The following is a 12515-nucleotide window of genomic DNA, read 5'->3' as shown; positions in this document are numbered from 1 at the left end:
GGAAAGACGCATCAGTATGTTCGTACGTTGAATTCAATGGGAAAAAAATGTTCGTATAATGAATAAATTTTCTAACCAGCCAGCGTCTGATATTTTACGATCTATCCTATATAAGATTCTACGTTTCTTCGTATTATTATTTCCATACACCATTCCAGAAATATCTCATATTCCCTCAATGAAGAAAGAAACTCTTAAAATAAAATACCACTTGATTAAAAATAATAATGACAAGAAAAAAAAACACTTGAAATAATTTATGGAAATAGCTTCTTAACACAACTCTCCTCGATCGAAGAAGTTGAAATAATTTATGGAAAAACTTTCATAAACTTTTCTGCATAATCGTAATGCCACCCCGTCCCATCCATTTTATTATATTTCTCTTCGTATTGCACGCGCAGAATGTATATGCAGTGTGCTCTTAGATTTAACACACAAGAAATAACACGCTCCTTCCTTTCTCGTGGCTCGATTAATCATAGCTTTCAGAGCCATGGTTTCGCGCGTGTCGTAATTAAAAAGAAAACTTATAATCGACACGGTGGAACGGTCGATGGAATTTGCAGCTGCAAACTTAATACGCGGCTCTCTTCAACGAGTCGCAAGAAAGGAGGCGGCAATTAGGCGGCAGGTGTGAGGATGAGAAAAATGAGAGAAACGTGGGAAAGGAGAGGCAAGATTCGACTTGGATCCCCTTGGAGCGACCTTAATCCATCGATTTGTCCCGCCGCTAATACCATCACTTCGACTTCCACTTCGGCGCAGGAAATACGAGGAATAGCCGGTTCCTTGACCCCCAAGAGAGGTACGAATTTGGTCGAGACGGAACTACGATACGTCACAACACGAGCTGTGATCCTTTCTTATTCCTCTCCTCCCTTTTTACTTTATTTTCTTTTCTTTTTCCTTTTTTTTTTTTTGATGGAGACTTTCTTTTCTCTTTCATTGAACGACCACGGTTACGGCCGATCGAGAACCAATTAAAGGGAAATGATGGAGCACGAGAAACGTATCCTTTAGTTATTCGATTCACGAGCCAATAAATCCTATTAGAAGTACGGAGAAGAATTGAAGGATCAATGGATCAGGTTAATGAAGTTTTGATAAGATATATATATATGCAGAATATTTAACGATTTTTTGAAAAGATGTGACATTCATTATATATTCAATCTCTCGATTAAATTAATTCAATTTTCTCTTGATTTTCAATCACTGGTTATCATATTTTACACTCGTATCTATCATATATCCTGCTTGAAATCAAAGCTCATCTCCCTTTTTCTCTTCAAAACTCTCTTAATATTTCATTCCATCAAAGATCCATGGTGTTTCTCAGAGTGATTTGTAATGCACGATCTATCATATGAATTTTATGTATCTCGATGTAAGATAGACTGAAACATTGAGCAATTTTGCAAGGTAAAATTCCTCAATAAATATATGAGACGAAAATTATTCGAGAAAAAAGAACTGTATCGACGTGTCGAAATCACAAACGCAAGCAACGTTATATATACGTGTACGTCACGTCGCGGGAGTATTCAGATCTGTTTGGAAAGTTGGATCGCGTTGATCCTCGGTTGATCGTTTGTTTGAGCCTCGCGTTAGCTTAAGTGGTTGCTTCCAAGGCGGCCAGAACGAGGAAACTTTCGAGTTTCGTTTCCAAGAACAAATGCAGAACGCTATCCCTTTCAGCCGCTTTTGTTTTCCATTTCATCTCTCTCTCTCTTTTCAATTCCATCTCGCTGGATTCTTGACTCGATCCTTTCGACGCGAGACAAGTTACGAGACGGTGCTGAGCTACTGAATCTATGTTTGCTGATTAACCCCACGAGATCTCCCCATGAGATTTTTATCTCTCTCGTTCCTCGCCTGTTTGCTTTGGTGAACTTGCAGAGCTTAGCTTTTAAAGAGTCTTTAAAGATTTCATTGCAAACGTGGAAGAAACTTTTATGTGAAAATGTTATTTTAGCGGGGTTGTTTCGAATAGTTGAAATTGAAATGGACCAGTGGTGGTGAAGGAAGGCAAACAAGATTTGTACTTTGATTTTTAATTAAAGTTTCGTTCGAGGAATCTTGTTTATATTCACCGTTTCGCGCTCGAAAAAGAAGAAAGAATTATAGTACGATGATTCCAAATCAAATAATTAGAAGAAAAAATTAAAATGATCCCAAACTCAAATATATCGTAAAGAAAATATTAATTTCCTCTGTTTTCCGTCTCTCGATCGTTCCTCGATCAAATGGAAAATAAAAGAGAGGCCATAATAATCGGTTTCATCGAATGGGATCAGCGTTGTTTTACTTTTCCAATCGACGGGTTCATCCATCTCCGTGTCTTCTTCATCCCTACGCTTTCATCCGTTTTATTCCGGGGCTCGATATCGTATCCTCGATTTACTTTCATCGCGGCTAAGCTGCAACACACACAATACCTTGCACCACGTAATAAAGATCCATCTATTTCTGTCATTTCTATTTCCTTCGCCACCTTTCCCCGTCTCATTTTCATCCTTCGCGCTCCTATCATTTCTCACTCGTGCACAACACTCCACTCCTTCCTTCCTTCCTTCCTTCCTTCCTTCCTTCCTTCCTTCCTTCCTTTCGTTGTCTACCCCAATAACCCTTGTTCCGCCCCCTCTTGACAGGAATACTTGGCTATAAGGAAGGGAAAAGGGCTTGAATAACGAACTCCCACAGAGTCCGAATGGACAGCTTTGGGGATGATTTCGCGCAACACGAGCAATTCGAGGAGTCTCGACGAGGAGGAGGCTTGCCACGGGTTCATTATCCGATCTCCGGGGAGGACTCGAACCCTTTCGTTAATTAGTCATCAGCTCGAGTACAACGCTCGTCGAGGGAGTTTTACGCGACAGACAATGTGCTCGTGCCTTCGAAAATTGCGTCGCCTTTTGGATTCGTGCTTGAGCTTTGGGATGAGACCAGACTAATTTAAATGATAATTTAAAAAATGATTTGACACGAAAGAATTTGATAATTAATAAGGAAATTGAATTTTATCGAATGAATAGAAATATGACTTCATTGATTGTCGTTAATAATTAAGTGACTAAGATATATCGTTTTATTTAAAATAAGAAGAAGAGATAAATAAAATCGTGGAGAAGGCGACAGATTAATTTGCACTGTGGATGATCTCGTGGAATCGTTGGGCCGAGATTCCAGAGGAGAGATTCTAATTTAACTAGAATTCGATTGAACACCACCGTAGAGGGAGGTTAGTGAATTGCAATTTAGTCGAGAAACGACGTCGGTGGATTTTCGCGCGAGTCGGCGGCGGCGGCGGCCATCCCGCTTCGATGAAATAATTACGGACTGACCGATGTAAATTGAAATAGTCACGCCAGTGTCGTTTACGTTTGGCTGGCATTGCAAAGGGGAAATTAATTAAAGCGACCCCACCCCCTCCCCCCGCTTCTCGCGTTTCCCACGCGGTGTTCTGAGTTCGACGAGGCATCGATTCGTGTTTCGGTGGGGAGGGGCCAAGACCGCGGAAAGATCGATATCGACCATGAATTTTTGATGATTCCTGAGTGGATTGGTTTTCGATAGGATAGAAGGCTGTACACATCCTCGTTTCGATCTCCTCGCCAACCAATCTTAATTGGCGGCTCGAGCTTTAAAGCAACGGGTTTACGACGTTCGAGCAACCATATTATTATTCGTTCGTGATGATTTTAACGAGACGATCGATATAATAATCGAGAATAAATGCAACGTTCAAGGACGTCTTGTAGCTTGTCGAGATCGTTCCATTTCTAGTTTTCCACAGCTTATATAAAAATTGCATGAATCATCTCGTCGAGAATCGTGATGATTTCTGACGTAATTATATAAATAGTAGATGATTCTTGGATCCTTATCCGACGTATTAATCGCAAGTCGACGGTGCTTGAACCAGTGGCGGCGAATGTAATAAAGCGGCTAGTAATAAAATTCGTAATTAGGATTACATCCTCCGTGAACATGTCGACCGGTTTCTCGCAAGGCTTTACGCGTCGTAAAATCTCCGGTTAACGACCGGTGTGTCAGCGTTGGAGTATTTCGCATCCGGAAATATCTATACATATGCGTCTTCGTTCGACGGCGCGTGGTTTTACGGTGTCTCTAAATTTTTCCCGATAAAATCCAGGAAATTTACCGCCGTGTCGAGGCTAAAGCACCTGCCACACGCTCTTATTCCACCGGATACAAGGGCCTTTCCTTGGCCAACATACGCCACATTCAACGCGCGAAATCGATGAAAACCATCGAGAAATATATCTCGCGAGTAAAATATCAGGGATGGAGCCGCATTCTACGTGTTAGAAAAAAAAAGATTCCGTCTCGAAAGCTTCTCGAATCGTCCATCGAAAATCCCTTGGCCTGAATGGAATCTCTTTCCAAAAAAACGATTATCTCGTCGATCTTGGAATCAAAAATTCATTTCTCTTTCTTTCTTTTCATTTATTAAATTGACAATTTATGGAGTCGATCGTTTTTTCCTTTTCTCGTCACATTTAAAAAGTTTCCCTTAATAAAATGCAATAATTTTAAAATAGTTCCAAGATTACTGTGTTTCTTTTTCTATACCTTATAATCTCGTCAAATGTTGAGGATGATTCTATTGTTTGGTCAACTGATAATGAAAATACACAGCTTTTTAACTTTTTTTAATATATTATTTAATATAAGAAATATTTATTTCTCCAGATTAACGTATCCGTGCTTATTACTCGTGCTTCCATCTCCTACAAATATATATTCTTCGTTAATTATAAAATAAATGAAATTACATTTTCTGCTAAACATTTCTCGTTATAAACACGAAAAGATTCATCATCTTCTTCTTCACTTCTCTAATAACAATAAATAACAAAATTCGCACGAATCTATTCCTCTCGGCTCCTTAAATCGATTCGAATTCATTCATGAAACGCACATCATCATCACGTTATTTCCATTGTTTCCATTTGTCGACGTAGAAGGAATAGCGCACACGTGTGCGCATATGCATTGAAGGGCGAGGAGGGATTTTTATCGGGCCGAGGGAAGAAGAGGAAACGTTGTCGATCCGACGAGAAATAATCATCGAAAATGGAAACACGATGTCGGTCACGATATCGAGGCTGTTTCGGTATTGTTGTCGCACGATTCGACGACAGCCTCATCCGCGGCGTTATTAAGAAGACCATCGATTCTACCAATCCCAGGAAATTTGTCCCCGATTCCCGCCGCCACACGACCTCGTTTTCCACTCGTTCTAGTCTCGTCGTACCACGTAATTATAATCATACCATTCGTGAACCGATTTCTCATTAACAGATATATATATATGTATGTATATATCCGATTAACAGGATTTACTCGAATCGTTTGAACGTCGATGGACGATTGATAATATGCATTGCGTGCCGTGATTATCGATGGATGACCTCCGAGTGGATGGAAAATGGAAACTGGAGGAAATTATTATTAAAACGGCCACGGTTTTTTCTTTTCCATCAATGTTTTTCGAACAAATGAACGATATTGAGAGTGTTGTGCGCGGTTTTTTCACCAAATGGGGATGGTATTGTTCGATTTTTCGTTCAAGAAGAATTATTTCGGTTTCACGTGCAATGGAAGGAATTAATCGATTTGCTTTTCGATCGATTTTGATTTAAAGACACGCTTCGATTGATATTATGTACGCACTTATTATTATATATCTTACTGATATTCGTGCCTCTAATTTACTGGCCAGTCTGGAATGGACTAATTGCTATTCCATTATTCATTATGTCGTCTTTCTCCACAATGTTTCTTGTACACAGTTTTCATTTCCATAACGAAAAGCGCGGGTAATCAGAGAGAGATCGGCCATCGTCATCTCGGTCCACCGGTTTCAACTGTTAGATAAAGTCGACTTAATTAATTAAACGTTCGATCATGAGCAGACGCAAGTGCATTTCAGAGTCGAACAAAACTGTACGCTCTAAATTAAATTTCACCCTTTAGTTTAATCTGATCGAATGTCGCATGAGGAAGATTCATACCGGTTCCAACGGGGCGCAATAACTTTTCGATCGGGTGATTGCTCTGTTCCCTCCCTCCCTCCCTCCCTCCCTCTCTCCCCGAACGTGATACGATATTATTTCGTTTTTCTCACAAGAGGCATTGAATGCACGCTGAAATTCCTTCCTTCTTCGAGAATATAGACAATCCATCCGTGATATCGAGCCTCTTCCCATTTCGATCGACGGATAACGCTCCATTGAAACTCAACTCTCATAGATGTGGAAGATACAATGGGAGATAGAACGAAAATATTTCTTTGTATCTCTTGCGATATTTGGAAACGTATTTATTCGCCTCGAATAGAATTTTTTAAAAAATGTACAATAGAAGACATTTCTTTTTCTTCTGCACGATACAGAATTTTTCATTTCAAAGAAATTGCGAGGAAGGCTCACACGAGCAAAGAAACAATTCCTTCGTACATATTGTTATTATATTCTATTTGAAATTTAAAAATAAAAATTAGTCTTTCTTTCTCGTTTTTTTCCATATATTGAAATATACATAATGGCTCACATCGTGCTCTAATATTGTATCGAAATCCAAAGATATCTCTTTTAATATTATACTAGACCAATGCTTACGCAACACGTCCAAACGTCTTTCTTCCAGAAGAAATGTATTCCATAAATTCTCTGAGAATTTAATTCGACGTTATCTCGACGAAATATCGACGAAAAGCAATTTCGCAAGTATATATATATATATATATCTTCGGTCCCTTTCAGCCACGAGGAGGAGAGTTTCTGGCCACGGAAGGAAGATCAAAGCCGGAATGCTCTATTTCTGTATATTATTCTATCGGTTTCCAAAGCAGAACGGTATGTTTCTAATAAGCTTCGATCCTCGCCACGTGAAAAGCTGGAATAACTTGTCAGTGCTGGAGTTTCTGTATTATCCCATTCACGAAAGGATGCGAGGACCGTTGATGAACAACAAGGCAATTTAAAATTGCAACCAACTTTTACGAGGGGAAGGGATGAATGGAAGAGGAAAATCAATAGAAAGTCTAACGCGACGAATTCTGCATGCCCTTAATGAAACGACTTTCCCTTTCCGTGGTTGGACAAAATATTAAGACATTTGATGAACTTTGGTTTCTTCCACGAATGGAAGAACTATGGTCATTAGCCTATGGTGCACACAGGCATTGAAGAGTAAAAACAAAATGGAGTTTTAATGGATTTTTAAAAGAATATTTGCAAAAGAAGAATCTACTACAAACGATGGTAAAATTTCAAGTCACTGTTGAGCATGATTTAACGATGCTTCTTTAATCACATTGCATTATGAAACACATTCAGAAGATAATCCTAGATGAGGATAATCCTACAACAAAATAACCTAACGATATCAAGGATTTACAAATATTGCGTCGTACGTAATTTTTTTAAATTAACATCATCTCTAATTAAAATATTCATAATCTCCCTATGAATATATTACTGCGGATTATATAAAATAAGTGTGTCGTTACGAATATGCAAATTTACCAGATATATAGATCACGCATATGTAAGCAAATATAAAGACAGAGAATTACTTCTCTACTCTTTAAGAAACCACTTTCTTAACGCTCCAATTCGTGAAAAACACCCCCTCGCGATTTTTGAGTATTCCGTTCTAGTACTTTTGAACCGTGTAGCACGATCCGAATCCGACGTTTACAACATCAGAGACGGTGTCGAATTTATGTCTCTCGCTGGGATGCCTCGTTTCTCGATCTCGAAAGTCGAAAGTCCGTGAGAAAATCCGGTTCTTCGCTTCGCGAGAGAGGGTTGAACAAAGGGGTCGTGCGATTTTCCGACCTTTCCATCCTGGGATCAGACCTGGGTTGCTGGATTTTACGTTAATCTTATAAAGCAGCATTTTCGCGGTGAACGAGGTTGGTTATTCACACGTTGGTTTGAAATAGCACGCGCTCAATAGCGACTAATAAGCGAGGCGAATGTAATTTATCGGATTTTTTAACGCATGCCCGCTACAATTTTTTCGCGTCTCTTTATCTCGCCGTGGAAAATATTAAGTCTCCCTTTTCATCCGTTGAATTTCGAGAGTATTTTGCTCCTGTTTTCGGACTAATTTATCATCTTTAAGATTTCTATATCGCAATCATCCTTTTTTTTTTCTTAATTGTTTCAAGATTTGGAAAAATTCTAAAATATTTCATATATTTTATCAACAGATAATTTGATTGAAATGTAATTATACGTATTACCTATTTGCTTTCACGATATTTTAATTACAACAAATATTTACATAAAATAGTACTAATTTGGAAAATGGAATTAATTTCTCCCTCCATGCATCGATTCTAACTTCTCTTATAACAATAAATTATACAGTCCAAGTTCTACGATTCCTCTTTCTTAATATCCACGGGAGAGAAAAAAAACAAGATAATATATTCAAGCGTCGCGCATTAAAACCGCTTGGACGGAATTATTTTTAAACTTCGAACGAGAATATCCGATGACGTCGACCGGATCCTGAAAAATCCGCTCAGCTGGGAAATCCGCTGCGCTGACGGCTTCGAGCGCAGTTTCGAAATACTCGCGCATGGGAATATGGGAATTAATTAACGTGAAAGGGGTTGGAGAGAATTTTTTATTTTTTTTTGAGAGAGAGAGGGGGAGGAGGAGTCTCGAGCTTGGCATGTTACCAATTATACTCGAATAGACATTTCTATGGAAATTCACTGGAAACAAGGATTCTGTGTTCTCGTTTAAAATGCATTATAAAAAAAAAAAAAATAATAATAATATTCGTCATTACCCGCAGCTTATGAAATAATATATCTTTTCTTTGAACCACTGATATACGATATAAAGCAAAAATTTTAAATGCGTGATAATTTGATAAATATAAATTTCCAAGAAACAATTAATTAAACCATTAATTTTCATAGATTAAAAATAAATCTTTGTTTTATATCAAACCTACAACTTTTCAATATCCTCTAAAAATTAATTTTCCTCTTCCTCGTGTCACCGTTACCTATATATTCGTCTCTGATCTCATCTCCTTTCCATATTCGAAAGCCGATCGTTCATTTTCGAGCTTTGAAAATACAATATTCCGCATAAAATTCCGCAATTTAAATTGCACCATTGCATGGATAACCGGAAATTCACCGTGTCCCGCGTTCATTCATCGGCCATTCAGATTTATTTCCCGTGTCGGCCCAGGCTTTCTCCTGGGCCGCGTTGATCCGCGTTGTAACCACTTGGCCGAGTGCATTTCGATGTGAGATCCGGATGCGGCGCAGGATTAAACCGGAACTCGTTCTCCGAATCTCGCGCGAATCGCGACCGTCCGTTCCTCCTTTCCCCAACGCGTCCAATGCTCCCGGGTTAAATTCATACATTGTTCCCGAATTCGCTTTATTTTTCTTTATGCTTTATGCTCCTCGACTTTTTTATTCATCTCTAGAGAGCGGATATCTTTCCATGGCGCGTGATAATCGGATGGAACACGAAGTTATTACGATCGATATAAAAAAAAAAAAACGTGCAATTTTCGAACGATGCTTCACAATTATAATTTCACTGGAATAATTGGATTTCTTTTTTTTTCCTTTTCATTCGAGAAGTTTTAATATCGTATCGATAAATTTTTCCTCTCCAAAATTAGCATCGATAATTATGACTTCGTTAACCCTTTCTTTTTAGAGATAAGAATAATTGTCTTTCATTAATTTTAATTTGCTATTAATACCGCGGAAAGGAAATATACGATTCAAACCGCGTCATATCTCTTATCCTTTTAACATCCAAGAGATCATTGCTCAAACAATTTCGATTCAGAATTTTCTCACCGAAGAAACGAATTCGAATTCTTTCGCGTGAAATACCGTCGGGAAAGATCGGAAGTTCCATTCACCGTTTTCACGAGTAATTTTCCCACGATTCCCGAATATTTTCGACGATTCTCCTCACAGAGGAGGCGAGGAACGTTTCGATCGTTAAATTCGTACACGCGGATCCCCGTGATACAAATGCCGGTTCCCCTGTGTCCCCTCCTCCCTCCCTCCCTCCTCCACGTAACACGCGCACGGCCGATTTTGTTTCGCCGGCTCAGCGTCGCGTGTAAACGATAGTGCACGTGTCGTGCCGAGAATTCGATGGGATCGAGCGCCGTGCGTTATCCACTTTAACGTCGGGGCCAAAGCCCGAATTGCAGTTTCGAATTAAACCGTCCGGATGATCCGTCCCGTCTGGCCCGCTTTAAGGCTCGTTTGCAATTTCGTTGTCGGCAAATATGTTCCCGACAGCCGGCACTGCTTCGTTGCCTCCGCTCCACGGGATTATGCTCCCATGAATTAGACACTATCCCCTCGGCTCTCGCCCCCTCCAATATACGGATCTCAAAGTAGATAAACTGCTCGTAATCAATGCCTAACGAGGGAAACGCGCCACCAATTATCGATTTTCAAGTTTACTTATCCAGTTTAATTACCACGTGTACAAATATACAGCGTGTAACCAAGTTTTTCGAATCATCCATCTTTCCGATCTTCAATCGCGATTCCAAAAGTATTCCCTGCTCGGCATATCTTAGCTTCGAGAAAAAAAAAAATCTCACAAACTTGCTCTTCCACTTTTTCTATTATTTCTATTAAAATCAACTATACGAAGCACTTTCCCCTAATTTTTCTCGAAATTCAGCATCGAAAAGAAAAATCTTTCGTCCCATTGATTTTCATCCCACAACGTTATTAATCTTTCAGGATCGGTTTTAATTCGGCAATTTTCCTCCGACGAAAACGTCGAATCCGTCACGGGATTGGAGGAACGCGGAAAGCTGTAACGTGACAACGAAGTTAGTCAAGAAGAAGGGTGCAGTCACAATGTTCCGCGGGAAAGTGGTAAATTTTCCAACCGACTGCACTCTCTCTCTCTCTCTCTCTCTCTCTGTCTCTCTCTCTTCCCAGTCCCGGTAATAATTCCAGCGATCGATAATCTCATCAGTGAACTTTTACAATTTCGCTGGTGGAGGAGGAGGAGGAGGAGGATGTTGAAGAAGCGGAAAAGGAGAGGAGGAGGTGCTGCGGAGTGGTTGAAAGCGGTACACGTGGACGCATTCCGTACACGTTCCTCGAGTTTATCTCGAGGAAAAGTGGAACTGACATATTGGGATCGTTCTGACCGTCTAGTCGCATTTATGTACCCTCCGTGTCGGCGTGCCACGCCGAAACGATCCCCCCTCCTCTTTTTTCTTCCTCTCCCCCCTATTTACTCGCCATGGACTAAGGGACCAAGCTTCAGTTTTTATATACTCGAGCCCAGTACAGAGAAAAATCGAAGGGAGTTCGAAAGTGAAATATTATATTTGAAATACTTTTTTCGTATTAGGAGAATTATCGAAGAAAAGAAGATTGTATGTGAATTACAGTTGAAGAGATTAAAAGGGAGTCAGAAATAAATAAATAGGAATCGAATCTAATCGATTGAATTCGAGATTGATAGACGATCTAAATTATCCGCAACTTTTATTCCTTTTGATATTCACTGTGCTATTTTCGGATAGTATTTAGGTTGACTATGCTCAACACCGATATCGAATGATCCTTGATTAATTATTTCATCTCAGAGCTCTCTTGTTTGAAATTGTTTATTAGCTTGATGATTGGATGGAAGTTCAAGAGGAATTGCGCGTTCTTGTTTCAGGTGTCGAATGAAGCAGTGGAGAAGGGATCTACCCCCAACCTCGGTGATAATTACCTTTCATAACGAGGCGAGGTCGACGTTGCTCAGAACCGTCGTCAGGTATTGAAAAAATTTGTTTTTCGAATTAGAAATTCATTTGTATGACACGATTTATGGAAGAATAACGGAAGGAAAAGGGAAGAATAGCGATTAAACGGAAAATCGACGGAACAAGAAAATGCATTGGACAAAATTCAACGAAACGAGATTAATATTTCTTCACTGATAACGTACGGTTAAATTCCCACGCGTGCAAACGTGTAATACTAGATCGAGTTTCACGGGAAACGCGAGAAAACTTTCAACGCCGAGTCCAGGGAGACGAGATCTGATGGAATTTCCTAATCATCGTTCCATCATTTCATGCCCATTTATACTCCTCGTAAATCAAGCGTGAAATTTGAAGAAATAACGTAAAAAGAAAGCAACAATAAAATTATAAATCATTGATTCTACTTCTTATGAAATTAATTCGCTTACGATGAGTTTTCCATTTATGAAATATATTTGTTTCAATGGGGGAAGAAAATATAGCCAAATATTTTTTTTGCCTTTAGTTATTTATAGTTGCTTTCCGTAATAATATTCGAGTCGGATATTACATCGTATAAAACTTTACATCCTTATAAATTAAATATTCAATCGCGATCAATTTAACGACGATCAATTTTCTCTATATTGTTATATTTAATTAATCCTATGATACTCAAATGAAATTATTTACCGTGAAAAGAAATTCTT

The 12515-nt window shown here is 39.1% G+C and overlaps 1 protein-coding gene across 2 annotated transcripts in view; it reads left to right on the top strand.

Moving 5' to 3' along the window:
* LOC411054 (polypeptide N-acetylgalactosaminyltransferase 2) overlaps positions 1-12515 on the top strand; it is a 182292-nt gene that overhangs the window by 164432 nt on the left and 5345 nt on the right. For both annotated transcript variants that reach the window (XM_394527.7, XM_006558671.3), the window contains one exon: positions 11736-11834. In XM_394527.7, the coding sequence (XP_394527.2) occupies positions 11736-11834 (99 nt within the window). The remainder of the gene's footprint in view (positions 1-11735; positions 11835-12515) is intronic.

The sequence above is a fragment of the Apis mellifera genome, linkage group LG4 (assembly GCF_003254395.2).
Source record: "Apis mellifera strain DH4 linkage group LG4, Amel_HAv3.1, whole genome shotgun sequence".
In the NCBI taxonomy this organism is placed as follows: domain Eukaryota; kingdom Metazoa; phylum Arthropoda; class Insecta; order Hymenoptera; family Apidae; genus Apis; species Apis mellifera.
This window is presented reverse-complemented; position numbering and strand designations above follow the sequence as displayed.